Source organism: Canis lupus, chromosome 25, assembly GCF_011100685.1.
Source record: "Canis lupus familiaris isolate Mischka breed German Shepherd chromosome 25, alternate assembly UU_Cfam_GSD_1.0, whole genome shotgun sequence".
In the NCBI taxonomy this organism is placed as follows: domain Eukaryota; kingdom Metazoa; phylum Chordata; class Mammalia; order Carnivora; family Canidae; genus Canis; species Canis lupus.
Window position 1 is genome coordinate 4,924,595 of NC_049246.1, and position 22,928 is coordinate 4,947,522.

The window sequence follows — 22,928 nt, forward strand, 5'->3', positions numbered from 1 at the left end:
GAAGCACCTGAGCTCAATCCATAAGAAAAAGAAAAAGTGGTATGATGTTGTCATTTACTTGAAAATATCCACTATAAACATTGTGCTAGTATCTGCTAATTTATACTGCATTCTAAGGGGTGGTCAGTTGCTCTGATCAGAAATCTCTACTCCGGGTCATTTAATCAGAAAGGTCTCAATATAAGTCAGGGCCCAGAACTCCAGCTTCCTTATTCCAAAAGAAACCAGAAGCTTTTATTATGTCAAAATAGTGAATGCTAAAATGGCTTTTCAGTGGGGGAAATTATTGCTTTCTTAATTAGCATAAGGGATGCTATAAATGATCTCTCATTGATGAAATTTGTGGTATTTAGTATATATGAATTCAATATGCACTGGCTGCAGTATTTTATTTTATTTTATTTTTAAATTTCTTTATTTATTCATGAGAGACAGAGAGAGGCAGAGACACAGGCAGAGGGAGAAGCAGGCTCCATGCAGGGAACCTGATGTGGGACTCGATCCCTGGTCTCCGGGATCACGCCCTGAGTCGAAGGCAGATGCTCAACCACTGAGCTACCCAGGCATCCCTGGATGCAGTATTTTAGAGACCTTTCCTACCTCTCCACCACCAGGTGTAAGAGTCCACTGAGGCCATTAGTCTATACCCTTAGTTTGGGTGCCCAAGGCTGAGACCTAAATGTTTGGATTGGAAGATTCTGATGGCATCACAAGGCAGAGGGGATGCTACTTCTAGAATGTTGCTACTTCTAGATGCTACTTCTAGTGTCTGAAAGCAGACACTAATGGTTGTCAGATCATCTAAAAAGGCACTGGAATTCACCAAGCTCCCAGGGTTCTGACTTGGTCTTGTACTTGCCTGCTAAATTATGTTTGGTGAAAGGGTCGTCTGGGAGGCTCAGCCAGTTGAGCATGTGACTCTTGATCTCAGCTCAGGTCTTGATCTCAGGGTCATGAGTTCCAGCCCCACACGGGGCTCCATGTTGGTGAAAAGGTATCACAACATGTGGCAGCAATTGGTCCTAGGAATCTTTTGCATCATAATATAGTAAGCGTGTGGAGTCTGGGTACCACCTGCACCTGCCAAAAGACTGTACGCTACCAAACTGGTTTAGGTCAATTTGCAACAAGTTTGACCAGATAGTGCTGGCAAAGAGGCCCTCTCGGGTGGAAAAACACTAGGGCCATAGCACAGAGAATTTTCAGGGACTTGTAAATAGGTGGATTCCCCTGAGGTACGGGGTGCCGGGGGAAGGAGAATGAGAATGTTTCCCTCCTGAAGGATTTCTGTGCTCAGTTCCTGAGTGAGGCTTTCATCCCTCACATTAGTGTTGTTGAAAATGGGCCCAAGGATGATCTGCATGGAATCACCTGGGAGGGATGGGGCCTAGATTCTACTCTGTAGCCACGTCTTCCCCCACCAGAGTTTAAGAACATGGAAAGCCACTGTAGGCTGCTCAGCAGTGGGATGACTGGGTGGATGATTGGGGTGGTGGTGAACCAGAGCTTCTGGCAGCAGAGTGAGGTGTGTTGGGAAGGTCTGAATGGTCAGGTTTTAGTGACAGTTCGGAAGATGGTTCTAGAAGCGGGGAGTTGTTTTAAAGAGCTGCTGGTAGCCAGCCTGAGTGACTGATGGGCTGCCAGAAGGCTGGTTTGAGGGAGGCAGCTGGACTTATGACCGACATGACTGGCTTGGGGACCAGGTGAAAAGTGATAGGAGCAAGGCTTTCTCAGGCTGCTGTTGGTTGTCCTTTTGGTCTCCATTATGCAGATGGAAGCTTGCTTGTGGTCCAGTCACTCCTTGGGCCTGTTGGGCTGCTACCCGACTGCCTCTGCTAACCCAGGGTGACTGAGCCCTCTTAGCACTGCCCCGGCCTGCTGGCAGCTGCTCTGCTCGTGCCGGTCACTCTGTTCCCTGCCTGCGTCATGCCTGGCCCATGATAAATTCTAGAAAGCATGATTCAAATGAGAACAGCATTATTTGGTAACATTCATGTAAAGAGCAATTATATTCTTCGCCATCACATGCATTTAGTTCCCTTCAAATAAAAGAAAAATAACCCAAAAAAGTGGATTATGTAGAAGAAATGACAGGGCTGTTTCCCTCTGGTCACTGTTGCCCCCAAATCCCTGCCAGATGGTCAAGCAGAGCAGCTCATGTTTCAGCAAATTACGGAACCTCATTAGGACTCTATTTCATGTTTTTAGATGCCGTAGGCCTTTATATGAGGTGATGCTGATTCCTTAAACTTGTATGACAACATAATGAATGCATGTTAGTGAAGTGTCCAATGAAATGTGAAACAATCAGTGAATTCTTTGCATATTTTATTTTTCTTTTTTTGATTTCCAACTCACACACATCTGGCATATTTTACATCTTTGCAATAAAACATGGTTACAATAGCTTAAGGAATTTATATATCCAAAATATTTCACCATGATCTCAAGATGAAATGAACTTGTCTTCCAGATGTTCGGTATCCTCCCAATTCTAAGCTACAAACTCAAGATATTGCTTACAGCCTGGTGATGAATAACTTAATCATTACGCTGATCCCCCAGAATTTCAGAATATCATAAATACAAACAACAATGAAGAAGGAATTCAGTGCTAAAACTTACTAATACAAGGTGGATGACAAAGAAGTAATCACGTCAATAAATAATGATATGTTTCTGGTGCAAAGTGCCAATACAAAGAACCCATTATCTTGTTGTATCTTTTTAAATAAATGACTGCAAGTGAGTATAAATTCTGAGAAAATTACATTCCTGGAACATGCCTCATAGCCCTACCGACACAATATGTACATCTATGACGATACAGCCACCAAATATACAAAGAAGAAACATGAATAAGTGTATATACCCCTGGGTGTGTAACTTGATCAGTACAAGGTATGGAAAATCATTTGATACCCATCAGTTTATATCATAAAAAGATGAAGTGCCTTAGGCTAAGAGTGTGGCTTTAGGTGAGAATTGCACAAGAACCTAAAGGAATAACCTCAGTTATTGTTAGAATAAAGTCTGACCCGTTATTAAAGAAACTAAGCTATTCGAGAACCGAAGAGAAAAAACCAAAACAAAATCAAACCAAACTAAAAATAGTTAGCATCAGATTCTCTTCCCCTAATGTACACACACTAAGCCAGCAGGATGACTCTGGAAGAGATGTCCAGGAGTTGGGAAGTCATTACTATGGAACTAATGATCATGACTCCTATTTATACAATAAAAACCAAGACCTCATCCCTAAGCCCCCTTTCTGCTGTGTCTTCAAATTATGAAGGGTAGGGCTGAATTTTCTTTGTATAAAGTAGCAAAAATGGCAAATAATGGCTTAGTATCCAAATGCTTTATGAGCAAATTTCACTTAGAAGGGATGAATGTAGATTAAAAAGTGCAAACCATATTTTGGTGAATATGTCCAAAATTACTGAGCCCAAATTCAACCCTTTCATACGAGCTGTGTCCTTGGACATATCTTTCTGTTTCATAGTGTGAATGCACCTGTTCCATCAAGACATCAGGATTAAAGAACATGCAAGTTGTAACTCCACAATAAAATTAAGAAACGTTTTGTTCTTTATACAAGGTTTTACTTTTACAAAAGTATCCCTTTAAATAAGATGCATCTGATGTACAAAGTATCAAACGTGTTTTTTTTTTTTTTTTTCTCAGCTTGAAAAGAGGCTGGAAATGGGATGCAGGTTAGGTTCAAAGCTTAAACTTTGTAACAACTGGACACAAGGTTCCTCAGAATTGTCAAAAGTCTCTTGTGACGCGTCCTATTACCTTTTCTCAATAAACAACAATATATGAAATAATTACCAAAACATCTCCTAATTCATATAATTTACATGATATAAGCTTGCTTGGTAGCAGCTGGTGTTCAGTCGTGAAAAAACACACAAAGTAAAGTGGCTGCTGACTACAATGTACAGCTATTGCTGGGTGTGATGGAATGTACAAACGGAGGTCGATGTAGACGAGTTTTTTCCACCAGAGATATTGCCTTTCCATGCAGCACTTGTGCTCTCAGCTTTAACTTGGCTTTTGGGTCTTCGTTTTTCTTCAGTATCTGTTCTGATGCTCATAATGCCACCGATTAAAATCTATATTAAACGCTACGATGCTACCAGAAGCCATACCAGTGATCAGAGTCCTGGAAAAGCAGAGACAGTGGTTAAGAGTGATGTAAAATCACTGATGCATTTGCTACTTTTCTACTAGACAGTATCATGCGTTCTGAGTTCCCCAAGTGTTAGTTTTGTGTTCACTGACACAGGATTGTAACCTGTTCTTGGTTCTCCTGGGAGAACTTGAACCAATCCTGCTCAGATCCGGACTGCCAGACCGAGTGTTGTGTAGCTTTTGATCAGATAGTTCCTCAGATAGACACTTTATGGGTAAGCATCCTCAATACGTGCATGTAACTTATGTGCGTGTGCTACTGCTCTAACATATCAGGGACATTATAAAACACAAAAATAATGGAAATGAGGGATGAGATTGAGCTAGAAATAGGAACTTCATCAGTTTCTTTCTTCCTCCTCTTTGGAGACCCCTGACATTAATGTGACTCTGCAGATGCTCCCCGTCTACCCTCTCTTCTGATGCCTAGTGAATTAAGCTTCTCTTGCCCTCCTCACTCTTCAAGAAAAGTCAATCACTTCCTTCTCCTGACATGCCATCCCTACTTCCCTCCCATACAATGATGATTATTATTTGGGCACTGAGGAGTCACTAATCTTAGTACTTGGTGGTGCGTCATCTATGATGGTGGTAGGTAGCGAATGTTTGCAACATGAATGAGTAAGAATGTCAGGGAGAATGTTTCAACTTGATTTCACTACTTGGTATCAAATACTTTAGTAATGCTCATGTATCTATACGTAATTACATAATAAAGCATTCCCATTTATTCATGAATACTGACTACAGCATTCTGGAATACTCTTAAAATCACCTGCTTACATTTTCTTTAAAAACAGGCTGGGCAGCAGATCAAAAAATATCCCTTTCTCAAGCTCTTAATCATGTTACTTCTCTTGATGACTTCAGTACCATTTTACTAGATTGTGCAGATGCTTTGTTAAATTTGTGATATAAGCCTTAGTATTGATAATATTTTGAAACCCATACTTTAATAAAGAATATACATGTAGATGAAAAAAGTTGGTTAATACACTTTTCTTATTTCTGTTAAATATACAGCAAAAAAGGAGAAATTATATACCACATTAAGATTACAGAGTTTAAGATTTTTTTGAATCTAGAAATTTTAGACTTTATATTCCAAGTATCCTTTTCATTTTACAATAAACACCTTGTCCTGTTGCCAACTGAGGCACAAGGGAAAATTATTAATTAATTCTCATATCAGTTCTTTAAAAAAAGATTATAAAGTTTTAGGGGAATATATAAAATATAAAAAAATAACACAAATGAGAAATGTGTGAATAAGAAAGTGGGAGGGAGGGATTGTCTCAGTAACAGGTGAGTGTTTTATATCTTTTAAAACAGAGGCCAGCTCTGCTGAGAGTTGCTGGCTACAAGGATGCCTCAAGCTGAAACACACCTGTGCTGAGAAACATGTGTCTTCTTCCCAGAATGGAAGCCAGGGGGGCTCTGTCTGAGGCTAGGTGAGGCCCTTGGAACAGAGACGTTGGTGGGAATAATTCTGTTTGGAGCAGTGTCTGGATGTGCCTATTCTTCAAAAGACCCATTTCTTCCTTTATGCAACCCTGTTCTCCCCGCCGATTATTCTCTTTCTGTTTTCTTCCTACCAGAATCCTTTCTTATAGCACTTACTCCCCTTCTCAACTTATCCTTTTCTGTGCTAGTCTTTCTTCCATCTGGATGCTGGAATCTTATTCACAGCACATTTCACCCTTGGTAGAATGTAAAGAAGTTTCAGTGACAGTTCTCAAGTGATTACGTTTCCCCTTGGCGTGGCTCACCTCTGGTCATGGGATAAGTCCATTGCTCTAATGCCAGCATCACATCCAGGGTAAATGTATAGCTGCTTGAAGTCACAGGCCTGCCAGACCTCCACCACACCATTGTCCCCTCCGGTCACCAGGTTCTGGCCATCACTACTCAGGAGAATGGCCTTCAGAAAAGGCAGAAAAACAACAATTTCTCTGTTTTTCCCAGATGGTCAATGGTCATTACCCAAAAGCACTCAACACAGTTCCCTCATAATTATTATCTGCTTTTAGCCATTTGTCCAAGTTGCCTAAAGTCCACTCCACAGAATTTCCAATGTGGAATTCATCAGAGTTCTTACATAAACAAAGGATCTTATTAAAACCAATTAAGGTTACAAAATAACAGAAGTCCCAAAGAGAATATTATCAATCTAATCCAGGAAGAATTTGAGAATTAAGTAACATGATGTTTTGTTAAGTCCTGAATAGTAACAATGTCAAGATTTTCAGAACAAATGGCAGAAGCATATTTCAAAAACGGTTTTTAATAATGATAAACCAACAATCAAAATTCATTTATGAGTGAAGGGCAGTCTGGTACATGTAATTTTGGTCTAGGATTCTAACAGTAACATTCTTTGACAAGAAACTCACTTTTAATGTCAGATGATGCAGAACTGTTTATAAAGGAGCTGAAGAAAGACCTCCTTAGGGGTCTGACTTCTAATCAAACAAAAGCTATCATCTCTAAATCCACTGAGTTAACTACTTGGGATTAAATGAACTTTGGGTTTGTTCAAAGCATCAGTCTACATGAAGTTACATGCTTTTAAAACCAGCACACATTTGGAGCACCTGGGTGGCTCAGTTGGTTAAGCTTCTGCCTTTGGCTCAGGTCAGGATCTCAGGGTCCCACCCACCCCCTCCCTCCCCTAGTTGAGCCCCCCCCTTGAGACTCCCCCTCCACTGCTCAGTGAGGAGTCTGCTTCTCCCTCTCCTTCTGCCCCCCCACCATACTCTCTCTCTCAAATAAATAGAATCTAAAACAAACAAAACACAGCACACATTTATCTGGATACCAGGGAAATTCTATTACGAATCCTTTAATGTAAGGTAGCCGATCGGTCTCGTGGCTTCAGTCCCTGTTAAGCACTGAACATGCAGATTTACCCTGGTTGAATCATTGATCTCCATTTGAGCCAAAAGTTTCCCGTTAATGCTGAAATTGCTGAATCGCCCTCGTTCATAGTATATGATACAGTGGCCTTCACTAGAGACGGAAATCAAGCGGGGGAACAAGCAGTTTTCTGGTCCTTCTAGGGCTCGCAGCAAATCTCCAGTGATGGTGTGGACAAGGCAAGGGCCCTCTGCAGAAGGAGGACAGCCAGGGCTGGAGTCATTCATGATGACAAGTCACATATGAGCTCTCACAAACCCACAAACCCTACCTCGGTACGTACACTCAGATTTGTTCAAAGAAGGCAGAGAAGAAAAGAGGTACGCTAGCAGGAGCCAAGAACTGGTGTTTTATTTAAACAAATCAAATACAGGAAGCTGTTACCACATACAGATCTCCCCAACTTTTTATCTAGGGAAATATCTGGTCTTTTCCTTCATGAGATAATATTCTCATGAGATAATACACAAACACTTTTTGTCTGTCAACATGATCAGTGAGGCAAGAGTGCAAAACTAGTATGGGGAGTAGTGACTTATTTTGCTCTGATTTTTCTCCCCTGGCAGAAATCTTGTTGATAAGATAAAAGTTTCACTAGCCAAGTTGATAGAAAAAATAACTTGGTTAATATAGTTTGATATTACTTGCCCCTCAACAAAACAACCTCATGAAAACAATGAATTACATTTTTATTTTCCAGTTGACTCCAGTAGATACATATTTTACAAAACACTTAGCATTATAAGGCTAGACCTAATTTTTTTTCCTGATTTCTAAAATGATAGAGAATACAGAAAATCAGGGAGAAAAATAACATAGCAATCACAATATCACCCATCATCTCTAGAAAGTGTTGTTTTTTTCCCCCATACCTGTCTTTTTTTTTTTCCTTTTCACTTTACAAGATAGGATATTACACAAATTGCTACTTTAAAAAATATTTAGAAAAGGATATTTATTGAAAATATTCTATGTGTTCATAGGGTTATTTACTCTTAGACACAAAAGTGAAAAAAACACAGTCCCTAACCTTCAGATATTATATCCATTCTTCATAAAGCAGCCAGGACAAGCTCCTGAAAACCAAATCTGATCATCGCATCACTTTGCTTAAAAAACCTTCAGTGGCTTTCCAGTACGCTTGAAATAAAATACACATGGCAATCAATCCCTGTGCCACGGGCCCTCCCTCCTGTCAACTTTCTCTCTCCCTAACTCCACCGCGACAGCATCCCCTCAGCCCCTCTGCTTTTCTTGCAGTTTCTCCCAAGTATGAGGCTCCTTCCTGCCCCAGACCCTCCCATGGAGAATTGGGTGTCTGATCCGGAAGTAGAATCCAAGTTTCCTGATTTTTCCTGAAACAATTCCACAAAAAGCAAAACCTCCAGGTACTCATGTGTCCTTTCCCACCAACCTCTACAAGCCTAGGGCCTTATAAAGGAAGGGGCTTCTTGAGGGAGGTGGGTCCAAGGCTATGACTGAGAAGCAACCTGACTGCCCCCACCCCCAGATTCCCTACTACCTCACAGATACCTCCCCCCATCTTTTATGTGTTATTTTTAATAGTTGCATCGCAGGGACATGCTATAGTTTAATTTACCAGTGTCCTGGCTAGAATGCTGGTGGCCACAAAATACTACATAACATTTTACATATATTTTATATTAATACTAGTGAATATTACTAATAAAATGAAACAGTTGCAAGGAACTCAGAGGATTACATTGTCTATAGAGAGCCTGCTAAAGGAAAGACATCATAAATCATGGTTCACTTGAGAAAATAGTACAGTTTTTAAAGACCTAAAATGAAAGAAATGCCTTCTGACCTTTAGCACCACTGATAACAAGTCCAAGTTCTGCACAGACGGAAACACAGACAACTTCATGGTCATGGCCTGTGAGGACAGCTCTGGGTGCAGGATAGTCACCTGCAAGGAAACCGGAGCAGTGAGTTAGCACAGACCAATGCTAGAAATGAAGAGCTACACCATTAACTCAGACATTTAAAATAATAATCGTTAATATTTATTGAGTGCACTTACTAGATGTGTGACCATGAGCCAGTGCCTTAACCTGTTTCCTCACCTTTAAACTACTACTACTGTAAACCCACTCTGTGGGTCGTTTAGATGACTGAGTACCTTAACAGATGTGACGTGCCTACAACATCATGACAGTGTGATAGCTATTCTTTTCCTGACCATTGTTATGAAACTGACACCAAGCCTGCCAAGGTATTTATATGTATTATCTCATTTAATTATGGCAATATTCCTATGAGGCAGGTACTGTTGTTATCCCTATTTTATAGCCAAGAAACCCAAGGCTTTGCAAGGTTATTCAACTTGTACAATTTCATACAGCTAGCAAACACTGGACTGAGCCCAGAGCCATCTAATTTTGAAAACCATGCTCTTACCCATTTAAAAACATTCCTTAAAATCTCCAACAAAACAGGCTGAGGTGCTTTGATTTTGAGTGAGAGGAAGGTAGGGAAGGAAAGAGATGACCATCTTAAATTTCCACTTGACTTAATGTTAAATCGAACCTAGCTAAAAAGTCCAGCTGTGTTACAGGACACAAACATTTTCACTGCTAAGTGCTTTCCCAATCATTAAGTGAATGATTGGCATTCTTCTAGGCAGGCTAGGAGCTGGGACCGTAAAGAGGTGTAAGGCATAACCTGGAACTCTTGAGAACTCATCAAACAACTTCGGCCTTCCCCAGGCTTGCCATTGGACACACTCCACTATACCAAGTGTGAGGAAGAACAGATTATATGCAGAGTATATGCAGTAGGGATCAAAAGACCTCCATACGAAGAGAACATCAGAATATTAGGTGAGTAACCTGCACAAAGACAGCGTGGGAAGGATCAGCAAAGTTAAGAGGGCATCATGCTGAAGCTTGCCTTATTGCGGCAAACTGTTTGGAAAAGCCAGTCTGGGACAGAAATGAGGGGTCTCTACAGGCTTCGGTGCAGATCGTAAAAGAAAAGGAAACAATAGCAAGTCACAGAGGCACTGCAGAAGGTGAATGGGCTATGGTGCCAACCTGGGCAGGGTTCTCACAGGTTCCTTTGGTGGATAGGAAAAGCCAGTATTGGCCATCCTGGGCATATGTGAGGACCTCTAAGAGACTCATTGAGGTGAAATGCTATTGAAGGTTGAAGGTTGTGATCAGAAAGGAGGATGTGAAACACTTAGTAACAATACAGTTTGGACCTGAATCAGCCCATCAGATTCAACAAATATTTTATCAATGCCTTGTAACACCCCACTATTTCTATTTCTCATTAATATCACACTAATTAATGTCTTATGTTGCCTATTTCCTTCTGTTTTTATTTTTAAACAGTTCTAGCTGACTCCTAGTGTATGACAGTTTTATCTGGATGTCTGGTTTAGCTGACTCTACAGTACTATCTTAGCAAACCGTCAGTAGGATACATAAATATGCCTCTGTGCATATAGTACGAATGTATTATTTCATCTTAAGTTATCAGGATTATTGGCCATTACTTTTTCTCCTTGAAAAGTCATGTAGGAACTTGGTGTTTATTTGAGATTTTATTTGAGATTTCATTTGAGATTTTATTTATTTGAGATTTTATTTGAGATTTATTTATTTTGAGATTTTATTTGAGAGAGACAGACAGAGATTGAGAGCAAGCACAAGCAAGGGGAGTAGGAGGCTGAGGAAGAGGGAGAAGCAGGAGGGAGCTCAAAGTGGGGCCCAATCCCCAGATCCTTGGGATCAAGACCTGAGCCGAAGGCAGATGCTTAACTGAGTCACCCAGGCTCCCTCTGTAGATGTTTTCTTGGGAGTGAAAAGTTCTATGAAAATTTTAAATTTCAGATTTATACTTTGAGGATACTCTAAACATATTTGTTAACCAGTTATAAAGACGAGCTCTCTCTTTGCTGTCAAAAATTTATGCTGCGGCAATTTAAAATTGACTTATGCTTTAACAATTAAGATGAACTAATTAATTCAGTGTTTCTCAAACTTGTTCATGGGGTCCGAGAACACATTCCTCAGAGTCAGGGTTTTTTTTTTGGGGGGGGGGGCAAGTTAATTATAATTTTGTTCTATTTCGTATTTTGTATTTACATTCAATTTGCCATCAAGTGCCCTCCTTAATTTTGTTCTCTTTAAAAGGGATCAGTGTAATAGTTAAGTTTGAGGAACACTGTAGATTAATTTTTTTCCTCCAAGGTCACTGATTCTTTTCATGTTGGTAGCTTCTACAAAGCTATCTGATCTTCTTTTGCTTTTAGACATAATTAAAAATTAGTTACATATTAAATATTTATAACATATGTATAAAATTAAGAGAATAAAATAAATTCACTTGTACTCATTTCCTAGCTTAAGAAATATAAAACAGTACTCAGTAACTTTGGTTCTCCTTTTCTTATACCTTAGACTTATGCTTTTTTATTTATCTATAAATTTTTTTTGAGAGACAGAGAGAGTGTGTGTACACGCATGTGAGCGGGGACCTGGGGGGGTGCAGAGGGAGAGTGAATTTCATCAGGCTCCACGCTCACTGTGGATCCCGACTGGAGCTCAATCCTATGATCATGGCCTGAGCTGAAACCAAGAGTCAGAGGCTTAACTGACTGAGTTACCCAAGCATCCCAAACAAATGCCTTTTTAAGAAAAAGTTCTGTATTTTTCTTTTATTCATTCTGCTTCACCTGGTTGTTGAGCTTGTGATCTTTTCTCACATTGCTTGAGTTCCTTGCATGCTGGCCTGTTTTTTTCTGTCAATCCTACTCTGGGTAGGGTGCCCCCAGCCCCAATTCTTTTCTCCCAGAGAACCACCCTGTGCTTTGGGGTGGACACTGCTCTGATGGCTCCCACCTGGCTGCGATGCCTGGTCTTCACTGTGGAGGGGGCAGGGTGGGGGCAGCGAATGTTCACCGGCTGGCAATTGTGCCTGCCTCCCTGGATCACCCCTCCCTTGGCACCAGCAGCATGAGAAGCTGCACTGGTGCTTTGATTCTATGCCCCACAGAGGCTGGAGGGAAGGCAACAATAGGCCTGGGAAAATGGGAGGGAAGAGCATAACTAAGATGCCTATACTGCGAGACGCACAATGTGCTTCCTCTGGTTTGCCAACACCTCCTCCTTTAGACCCAATCATCCTCTTATCTCTCCAGGAATTGCTCAGTTTCCTGTGACCTTCCCCAGATCCATCAGTTTCCATTTTGCTTTTGGGGCCTCTCTTTGCTGGAATATGGGAGAAGCAGGGCGGCAGCCCGTGTGTCATCTTCTAAGTTTTTGTATACCACTATGATGGTTTTGAATATTGACAAAGTATCCATTTATATTTGTCGGCAATCCTGGATTTGTCTGAAATATATTTATAAAATAATGCTCTAAAGATGCCTTGAGTTCCCTGGTAAAATGAAAATGAAGATTTTCTGTGTAATGTGATCCTTAATTTTCCTAATTATTTTATGTCAGAGAGACTGGTGAATTAAAAAAAATTATGAAATTATATGCTTAATAAAATTTACATTAAGTAAAGAGTTTTCTAAACTTTTTCCCTTATATGCTACAGAAAAAAAGTAAAAAGCTATCTAGTCCTCTTGCAGGGAATTGAAAAACATGTATAAAACTACTCCTTATGTATGTAATCTATTTTCTATTAGGAAATAAGCCTTTCCAAGGCTTGCATTTGATTTAGAAAGTCAAAAAAATTTTTTTCATTACCATCTCCCCAGATCATTTGAATAAACCATGGAGACTGTTAAGGGGATATTGTTCAGGGCCCCTGAAAGCACTGTTTTCCTCTTTAAACTAGAGAAAAGTAAATAAAATGTTATTCAGGGGTTTTTGAGTTGGGAAACCAGCAGCAAGAGGAAGCATATTTCCCTGCCAGGGACATTTCATTGCCAGGGACAGATGTCACACACCCCAACAATCATTCAAAATCTTGGGACTATCCTGTCACTGTCACATCACAACTGATGGATGTGGCTGGGGGTTAAAGGGCCTGTGCACAGGGAGGTGGAGGTGAACGCTCCCCACCCTGTGTCCCCCCCTTCAACACAGCGCCATCGCCCTCATCTCCTCAACAGAGGAGCTCTCCATGTGATGGAATTACCATGGACGATAAAGAGCAAACATGCCCTATTTTGAGATTGCTTATAGGCAAGCCATTTGGAAACTCCAAATATAAAAGGCTTATTATAAACAGATTCCATCTCATTTTTAAGCAAAAGTCATTTCAATATTTTAAAAATGGATGACAAAAACAGTACAAAGATATTAGATGCTGTTACTCACATGGAAGAGAACTTTTTCAGTGAAATGGTCTCTGGCCTTAGAGAAATGATCAAAGTAAGGATATTCATGGTTCTTATGATTTTAAACCTTATTCTACTTAGTACCTTATTCTACTTAGTAGTCCTTATTCTATTAGGACTACTAATATGCAGTGGGAAGCTTTGGTTCCTCTGCATGAAGATCTAAATAAAAACAGCAGAGTTTGTACAATCTATGACCCTCAATGCAGTTCTGCTGGAATCAGAAGATGAACGTCTTGATGATATATGATGTTCAGACTTTATCTACACCCTTTGTTAGCTCCCTGCAGAATCCCCGTGGAAAGGATTTTCATTCATGTTTATACCTACATAAAAATAGGATGGCTTGAAATCCTAGAATATGTATTTTAATCACTACTGCGATTTCAAGATTTATGTTAAAAAACTGTCAGACAATTGTTAAGATTAGCTCAGAAGACCTGCGTCCAAGAGGAGTCCCTTATTGAGACTCTGCATCCTCAGCCACTTGCAGGTCTGGCCCAAGTATCAAGAATGCCTGGGCCCGCATTTTCCACAGGCCACAGGTGACCCATATAAAAATATCCCCAGGGCTGGAAAATGACCCATGATGTGGTTTCGTTTTATTATATTAATCTATTACTCACAGAATACTCACTGAAAAATAGAAGATAGCTATTCATTCACTCTATGTTCTTTCTCTCTTGCAGAGAGGACACAAACAACCTCTGAGCACTGCTGTGGCAGGATGAATCTCCTCCCTTAAAGTCCTGAACCTGGATCTAGGTCAGGGTACATTACTGTCCTGCCATTACCTTCCCCAAACAGTCAACAGTATAATCCAAGGAAGTAGAGTTTTGCATAAATGCCCAGAGACACCCCTAACCCTCCTGGTATGGATCTGAAGCTCTCTGATCACAAGAACCTATTAGTCAACTCTTGTGGTTTTTTTTTTTTTTTTTTTTTAATAAATATTTCTTTTGACTCAAGCCAAAGAACCCTGCAGCCTTAGTTCCATAAAGGGACAGGAAGAGCACTGACCAAGTGGCATTCAGCCCCTTTCTTAGTCATGGACCCTACAAAGTCTCCTAATATTAGGCTGAGGGGATGGGAGGCTGAGAAGAGAATGTTACATTACGGACATCACTTTTGAAAGTCCTAGGAGTTAGGAATTGTTCACATATAACTATGCTTCCTCTGATACATTTAATAAGCCCTAGCTAAGATCCCTAGTTCTGAGAAGTGAGGCAAGCATATGTATAAGTTAAAAATATCTCTGGGCTGTTTGTCCAGGCTTCTTTCATCCAGTACAATACACTGGTTAGTGGTGGTCATGGAGCTGGGCACCAGGACACCCAAAGTAGGAGAAGGCTGGATGCAAACAAAGAGAGGGATATGATTTGGCAGATGTTTAATGACAGGTCGTAGCTGGCAGGAGGGTCAGTGTCCAGAGCTGAAGCTCACACAATGGGAGCCCAAGGAAGGGATGTGTGCACAGCTAGAGCCTCCTTTTCAATGGGCTTCTTGTTTCATAGTTTGCATAATGCTTATACAACATCAGTTAAAAGACTTATTTTTAAAAAAGTGAAATTGGAATGGCATAATAATGTCTTCTGCATTTTACTCGAATATCTGTAGATTTGATCTGAAAAGATGAACAGTAAATTCTCTTCCAAAGTTTCCTATTGCTATGATTTTAAAAACGTCATATGTATGTATCAACAAACCTTTCTACAAAGCACCTTATATCTGGCAGAAACAAAAACCACACACTTTAAAAGCAAATTGGATTTTGAGCTGGGGTCCCAGTGTATTTTAGGTGTCTGTTGAAGAGACAACAATGTTGACTTGCTCCTCTTGTGACTATCTTTTTGGAAGCTACAGCACGTAATGAGAAATGTCAAGTCCCAAGATCAATGAAATTTTGGGCTCCAGGGATTCAACAGGAATAGCATTGATCCTTTTAAAGAACACCAGTCAGAGATGGGTTGTAATATATTGCAAAGAGGGGCTCAGGAGGATAAGCGGCCAAGTCCAAGATACCTACCTGACAAAAATTCAATCAGCTTTTAGCACAAATTGCCTGCTCTGCTCTCCTTTTTTTCATGCAGTAGGCTGCTTCCAATTAAAGTGCGCAAATTAATTTTTATCACTTCCAAATTAGTTTCAGAATTTGTGCAAAAGAGTGTTTCAGATGAAAGCATCTGTCCCTCACATCTCTGCAATTCTGTTATCTAGTCAGGGACCTATTTAAATCTCCAAGAAAATTTTCTATATTCAAAGTCCTGAGTTTGAAAGAGTAACACTGGATATTGGTATATAAAATATATGAATAAAACAGCTGTAATCCAACTGTAACCTATAGTAGGTAGCACCTGCTTATTTCTTTTATGGTCTGAAACTCTTTGTAATAATCTGCTTGTAAATGTTCATTGTCTTTGTGCCAAATTCATTAAAACTATAAAAATAATTAGGAAAAGACTATTTCTGAGATATCTGAATTAGTCACAGTAATATATTTGATTCAATGAAACCATAAACTCTTTCTGCACCTACCTAAAAAAATCCACAAACATTAGTTATATTTTCTCTGTGGTACCAAGAGAGCTATCCATTAAAAAAGAATAATGACAATGCAAAAGAGACATAAATATATTAGAGAGCCACTTGAATTAATGTTGAGAAAGTGAATAAATGAATCCTATCATTATATGTACTGAATAAATATGAGTCAGCCTCTGACATACAAAGCAATTCAATGTCCACACCAAGACCAATTCTAATAGCTACTGGCATATTATATTTCACACTAGGACTTCCCCCCTTCAAGTCTAGGTTAATATATACAACTCCTAAAAACATAAGGGCATTGTGTTACACACTTTAAAATGAATTTACACATAACCAGCTTTTTGGTCTTGAGTAGCAATGCATTATAAGATAGAAAACACATATAGCCTGATTCTCTGACCTGTGAATTGGTAGCTAGAATAGATTAAACTGGGACAGGAAAAAAAAATCTTTTTCTTTCAGGTTGTGAGTTTTCTGATGGCAAGGACTATTCTGTGTCAACACCCATGGCTGATCCCTGATGTGACAGTCAATTCAGGGTGTGCTGTGACTGCCTTTACAAAAAGAGTGAATTGACCAATATATATGTGGTCCAGGTTGGCTATTTCAACAGATTAAGTAAGTCATAAATCAGTCAAGTCTAACGAATACTATATATGACTAATTATTAATTTTTTACCATTATAATCATCCATATGGTAAAAAGCTGACACCAGTTTTTTTTTTTTTTTAAGATTTTATTTATTTATTCCTAAGAGACACAGAGAGAAGTGGAGACATAGGCAGAGGGAGAAGCAGGCTCCTCACACAGAGCCCAATGTGGGACTCGATCCCCGGACCAGGATTACACCCTGAGCCAAAGGCAGATGCTCAACACTGAGCCAGCCAGGCATCCCATGACACCATTTTTTTCTCCCCATGACACCAGTTTTTAACATAATTTTTATTTTGTACCCAAGATGTAAGACTGAACATTTTGTAGTATGGTACCAAACATTATCTGAAAGCAATTTGTGATTCATGTAATAAATACTCAATGTGTTCAGTACAGTCAGGTGGAAAAAGCAGTTTGGTGATTAGTATAATATATGTTTTTGTAAACTCCAGAAGGCCAGAGACTTCAACTATCCAGCATTTTCAGCTACTAAGATGGGACCAGCACCTAGTAGGCATTCAATACATGCTTACTGCTTGCCTAATACTTTAGTGATCATTTTTTTCCCCTTAAGGATAATGAATGAAATAAAGCCATATGACATATGTTAATAATAAATGTCTAAGAAAGTCTTAATGGGGTTTTGTTAAATCGGTTAGGGTCAGAATGATGACAACAGTTCTGACCAAAAATAAATTCTTATAAATGGAGGCAGTAATAAAAAATATGTATTGATAATGTTCTTAATTTCTCAAGAATAATCTTGTCTTTACTGAAAGCTTAAATAAAATGCTGCATTTTAACAAATACAATAGCCACAATTTTATTCTTAAGGGTTAATATAAACATTTTTATTTATATAGCTCCTATTGTATGGAACTTTAAACACTCTAAATATTACTACATTTAATTTTTCTTGAAAAATCAGTGGACTAAACTGTTAACCATCTTTTTATTTAAAAGATTATTAGAGGGATCCCTGGGTGCAGCGGTTTGGCGCCTGCCTTTGGCCCAGGGCGCGATCCTGGAGACCCAGAATCGAGTCCCACATCGGGCTCCTGGTGCATGGAGCCTGCTTCTCCCTCTGCCTGTGTCTCTGCCTCTCTCTCTCTCTCTCTCTCTGTGACTATCATAAATAAATAAAATAAAATAAAATAAAATAAAATAAAATAAAATAAAATAAAAAGATTATTAGAAAATCACATAAATTAAGTACCTAACAGACAATTACTATAACTTAACATGAAAAATTCTTTACCTCATAGCGGTACGATTGCTTTTAAGAAATGAATCCTCTTTTTGGAAATACCATTTTCATCATTTTTAAGCTCCAGTTTGAAGATGTTAGTTAATGAGATTAAAAGCACTACTCTTTTTCTTAAAAAAAAAATTTTCATTATCTAAAAACTTCTAATTTTCATCAATTTAGATGGAAGACACTACACAGACCTGCTGCTTAATTAAACTTCTCTAATGATTACTACACTACTGTGAAAATGAAGATTTTTAAATATGCAAAAATAAATTTAGATCAAATATATGTAATAATGTAACATGCTTGAGAATAAGAAAGCCACCAATGGTAGATCAAGTGTCTTATACACATGTACATTCAAACACACATACACTAGAATTCTGCTAAAAATGAAGTTTGTTTTTTTAAGGATAGGATTTTAGAAAAGAGTAAAACAAGGGGGTTAACTTTTCAGTATTTAGAGTATGATATTTGTTATAATGTCGAATTGGTAGCTAATTATTTGAGCTGCCTGGAAATCAAGCAACACTGAATATTTTTTCCCCAAAACCAGCATCATATCTTAGTTCACAATTTAGAGCAGAGGCTGATATGCATCATGCACATACTTTCTCTTAGTATCTACGCTAAGAGAGAGTTACTCCACAATACACTTCAAGTTTCTACATCACTGTTCTTCAGTTCCAGCTATGGGCAGCAAGAACGAAAGATGACAATGTAATTTGGTCACCTAGTAATTTGGTCACCTAGTTCATTTCCCACTACCTTCATTCATATAAATATATATGAATCTGCATATATTTCATATTTCATTTTCTTCTCCACTATGATAGGGCCTTTGCTCCTATCAATCAAAAGTCTTTCCTCTTTTTGCAATATTCCTGTCAAAACGTGTAAGAGGTGGGAGTGGATGAGACTTGAAGGGTAGACAGATATACAACTGGGCTTCCATCCTCAGCTTTCTCACAGGCTGGAGTGAACAGACCAGGGGTGGCAATTTCCAGCCACGCAGTAACGTGGCATCTCGTCCACTTGTCATCTACTCTTAAAATATTTCAGTGGCAGATACACAGCATTCCTGGAAAATTCTTATCTCTGTCTTGTCATAAATATGACCCAAACTCATGTTTCACTTTGTTTCAGAGTACCGTGTATGCTGTGACCAATATATGAATTATAATCAGAATCACCCTGGTTTTAGTACTTGCCATCATCAACAATTTACAGACAGCATACCCTATTTTAAGGAAATATTTGCATTGAAACTATTGAAAGCTTGGTAATTAAAAATAGTGATTATTACTAGGCAATCTCTTATCTAGTTCTTCATTTAACAATATTTATTAAAAATCCTATTTGCTGTGTCACTAGGCCAGGAACTGGAAACTTAAAATGGAAAGGGAGAAATTCATGATCCATTTTAGTGTTTCCTCAGAACAGCATTTCCAAAGAATAATAGCTGTTCTGCTGTGAGCAAAAGATTGAATGGAAAAACATGTCTGAGAAGTTCTGGGTTAAATAAATTTCAACAGATTTATTTGTGCAAGTAAGACTTTGAGAACTTACCTAGAGAGTAGGAGTAAATGCAGTGTTTTCTAAAATTATTTTACTCTGCAGCCCCCATCCCCCATTTTTTTCCTACAGGGCATCTTAGGGAGCACTGTTGAAGAAAAATTACTTAGGAATCATCACAAGCAAAGAAATGGTCATATTGTTTTTGCTGTCCCAATGCTTAGTCTGAAGGGAGTACTCAATCATTGTTAAATGAATAAATGGAGATATTTACTAGACTGTATGGTAGAAAGTACTAAGTGTCCTCACCGAGGCACAAATCAAACCTTATGGAAATTCAGAGGAGGGAGAGAATATATTCAGTTGAGAGAAATTACACAAAGTTTAATGGACCAGGTGATACTGGAGGACATTTCTGAAGGATAGAGACATTTGGAGATATTCAGGGAGGATAGCCAACTACAAGGTCAAAGAGAGGGGACCTGGGACTTTCCCTCGTTGAAGATTAGAGTGGTTGCTCTTTTTTTTTTTTTTTTTCAACTTTGAACATAGTGACATTCTAGCAAAGAATTTTTTTCCACTGAAAGCTTTCATATTTTAAAATCCTTACAACCCACATCAACAAGAGAAAAAACAAGAACCATATGATCCTCTCAATAGATGCAGAGAAAGCATGTGACAAAATACAGCATCCATTCCTGATCAAAACTCTTCAGAGTGTAGGGATAGAGGAAACTTTCCTCACCATCTTAATGCCATCTACAAAAAGCCCACAGCAAATATCATTCTCAATGGGGAAGCACTGGGAGTCTTTCCCCTAAGATCAGGAACACGACAGGGATGTCCACTCTCACCACTCCTATTCGACATAGTACTAGAAGTCCTAGCCTCAGCAATCAGACAACAAAAGGAAATAAAAGGCATTCAAATTGGCAAAGAAGAAGCCAAACTCTCCCTCTTTGCAGATGACATGATACTGTAAATAGAAAACCCAAAGACTCCACCCCAAGGTTGCTAGAACTCATACAATTCGGCAGTGTGGCAGGATACAAAATCAATGCCCAGAAATCAGTGGCATTTCTCTACTCTGACAATGCGACTGAAGAAAGAGAAATTAAGGAGTCAATCCCATTTACAATTGCACCCAAAAGCGTAAGATACCTAGGAATAAACCTAACCAAAGAGGTAAAGGATCTATACCCTAAAAACTACAGAACACTTCTGAAAGAAACTGAGGAAGACACAAAGAGATGGAAAACTATTCCATGCTCATGGATTGGCAGAATTAATATTGTGAAAATGTCAATGCTACCCAGGGCAATTTACACATTCAATGTAATCCCTATCAGAATACCATAGACTTTCTTCAGAGAGTTGGAAAAAATAATCTTAAGTTTTGTGTGGAATCAGAAAAGACCCCTGGTAGCCAAGGGAATACTGAAAAAGAAAACCAGAGCCCGGGGCATCACAATGCCGGATTTCAAGTTGTACTACAAAGCTGTGATCATCAAGACAGTGTGGTACTGGCACAAAAACAGACACATAGATCAACGGAACAAAAGAGAGAACCCAGAAATGGGCCCTCAACTCCATGGTCAACTAATATTTGACAAAGCAGGAAAGACTATCCACTAGAAAAAGGACAATCTCTTCAATAAATGGTGCTGGGAAAATTGGACAGCCACATGCAGAAGAATGAAACTAGACCATTCTATTACACCAGACACAAAGATAAACTCAAAATGGCGGAAAGATCTAAATGTGAGACAAGATTCCATCAAAATCCTAGAGAACACAGGCAACACCCTTTTTGAACTTGGCCACAGCAACTTCTTGCAAGATACATACATGAAGGCAAGAGAAACAAAAGCAAAAATGAATTATTGGGACTTAATCAACATAAAAATCTTGTGCACAGCAAAAGAAACAGTCAACAAAACTAAAAGACAACCTACAAAATGAGAGAAGATATTTGCAAATGACATATCAGATAAAGAGCTAGTATCCAAGATCTACAAAGAACTTATTAAACTCAACACCCAAGAAACAAACAATCCAATCACAAAATGGGCAAAAGACATGAACAGAAACTTCACCAAAGGAGACATAGACATGGCCAACAAACACATGAGAAAATGCTCCGCATCACTTGCCATCAGGAAAATACAAATCAAAACCACAATGAGATCCTACCTCACACCAGTGAGAATGGTGAAAATTAACAAGACAGGAAACCACAAATGTTGGAGAGGATGTGGAGAAAGGGGAACCCTCCTGCACTGTTGGTGGGAATGTGAACTGGTGCAGCCACTCTGGAAAACTGTGTGGAGGTTCCTCAAAGAATTAAAAATAGAACTACCCTACGACCCAGCAATTGCACTGTTGGGGATTTACCCCAAAGATACAGACGCAGTGAAAAAACAAGACACCTGCACCCCAATGTTTATAGCAGCAATGTCCACGATAGCCACACTGAGGAAGGAGCCTTGGTGTCCATCGATAGATGAATGGATAAAGAGAATGAGATTTTGTGGTCTATGTATACAATGGGATATTACCCAGCCATCAGAAAGTATGAATACCTGCCATTTGCTTCAACGTGGATGGATCTGGAGGGTGTTATCCTGAGTGAAGTAAGTCAATCAGAGAAGGACAAACATTATATGGTTTCACTCATACGGAGAATATAAAAAACAGTGAAAGGGATTATAGGGGAATGCAGAGAAAATGAGTGGGAAAAATCGGAGAGAGTGACAAAACATGAGAGACTCCTAACTCTGGGAAATAAACAAGGGGTAGTTGAAGGGGAGGTGGGTAGGGGATGGGGTGACTGGGGATGGGCACTGAGGGGGCCCTTGACGAGATGAGCACTGGGTGTTATACTATATGTTGGCAAATCGAACTCCAATAAAAAAATATACAAATAAAATAAAATAAAATTCCTTACAACCCTAGGAAAAGTTGCTAGGAAACTATGAAAGACAAAATATATTTACATAAACTTGTAGTCTGATGGGACACTTTGAGACAAATACTCACTGCTGTTAGGGTTGTCTCCTATGATATGGTGTCGCCCACTCCAGTACCAGAGAAGCAGAGTGGCATCTCGAGACCCAGACACAATGTAGCAATCCCCACCTATGTAGGACTCAGACCTGGCCAAGCACGTGACCACATCCCAGTGGCCGAATACAATCTGAGTTAGTTTCCCTGAAACACAGAAATGGGAGGTTTAATTCATTTGCTATTGTTCTTTAAATGGCAATAAGCTTAACTTTATTTTACCAGATTTGTGAAAAGTGTATCTGTTAAACGTGGAAGCTTATAAGCTAATTCAAATTGAGCTACAGATGCTTTCTTGAGTTTCTTCTGAAAAATGATACAAGAATGTTACTTGGGATTTTCAAGGAAAATGACTTACAAACACCACAATCATGATTTTTATTCTTCAGGATTGGGGTCAGGCTAAGGGATGGTTTTAGTCTTTTACCAGACTTGATTTGGGGCAGAGACAGGAC

General features: G+C 39.2%; 1 protein-coding gene across 13 annotated transcripts in view; it reads right to left on the minus strand.

Annotated features, from left to right (window-relative positions):
* Positions 1-2,311: 2,311 nt before the first annotated feature.
* The window catches only part of NBEA (neurobeachin), a 674,010-nt gene continuing 653,393 nt past the window's right edge, over positions 2,312-22,928 (minus strand). For all 13 annotated transcript variants that reach the window (XM_038573291.1, XM_038573292.1, XM_038573296.1 and 10 more), the window contains 5 exons: positions 22,450-22,620; positions 8,945-9,046; positions 7,110-7,306; positions 5,970-6,121; positions 2,312-4,171 (listed from right to left, as the gene is read on the minus strand). In XM_038573291.1, coding sequence (XP_038429219.1) covers positions 4,081-4,171; positions 5,970-6,121; positions 7,110-7,306; positions 8,945-9,046; positions 22,450-22,620 — 713 coding nt within the window. In that variant the 3' untranslated portion in view covers positions 2,312-4,080. The remainder of the gene's footprint in view (positions 4,172-5,969; positions 6,122-7,109; positions 7,307-8,944; positions 9,047-22,449; positions 22,621-22,928) is intronic.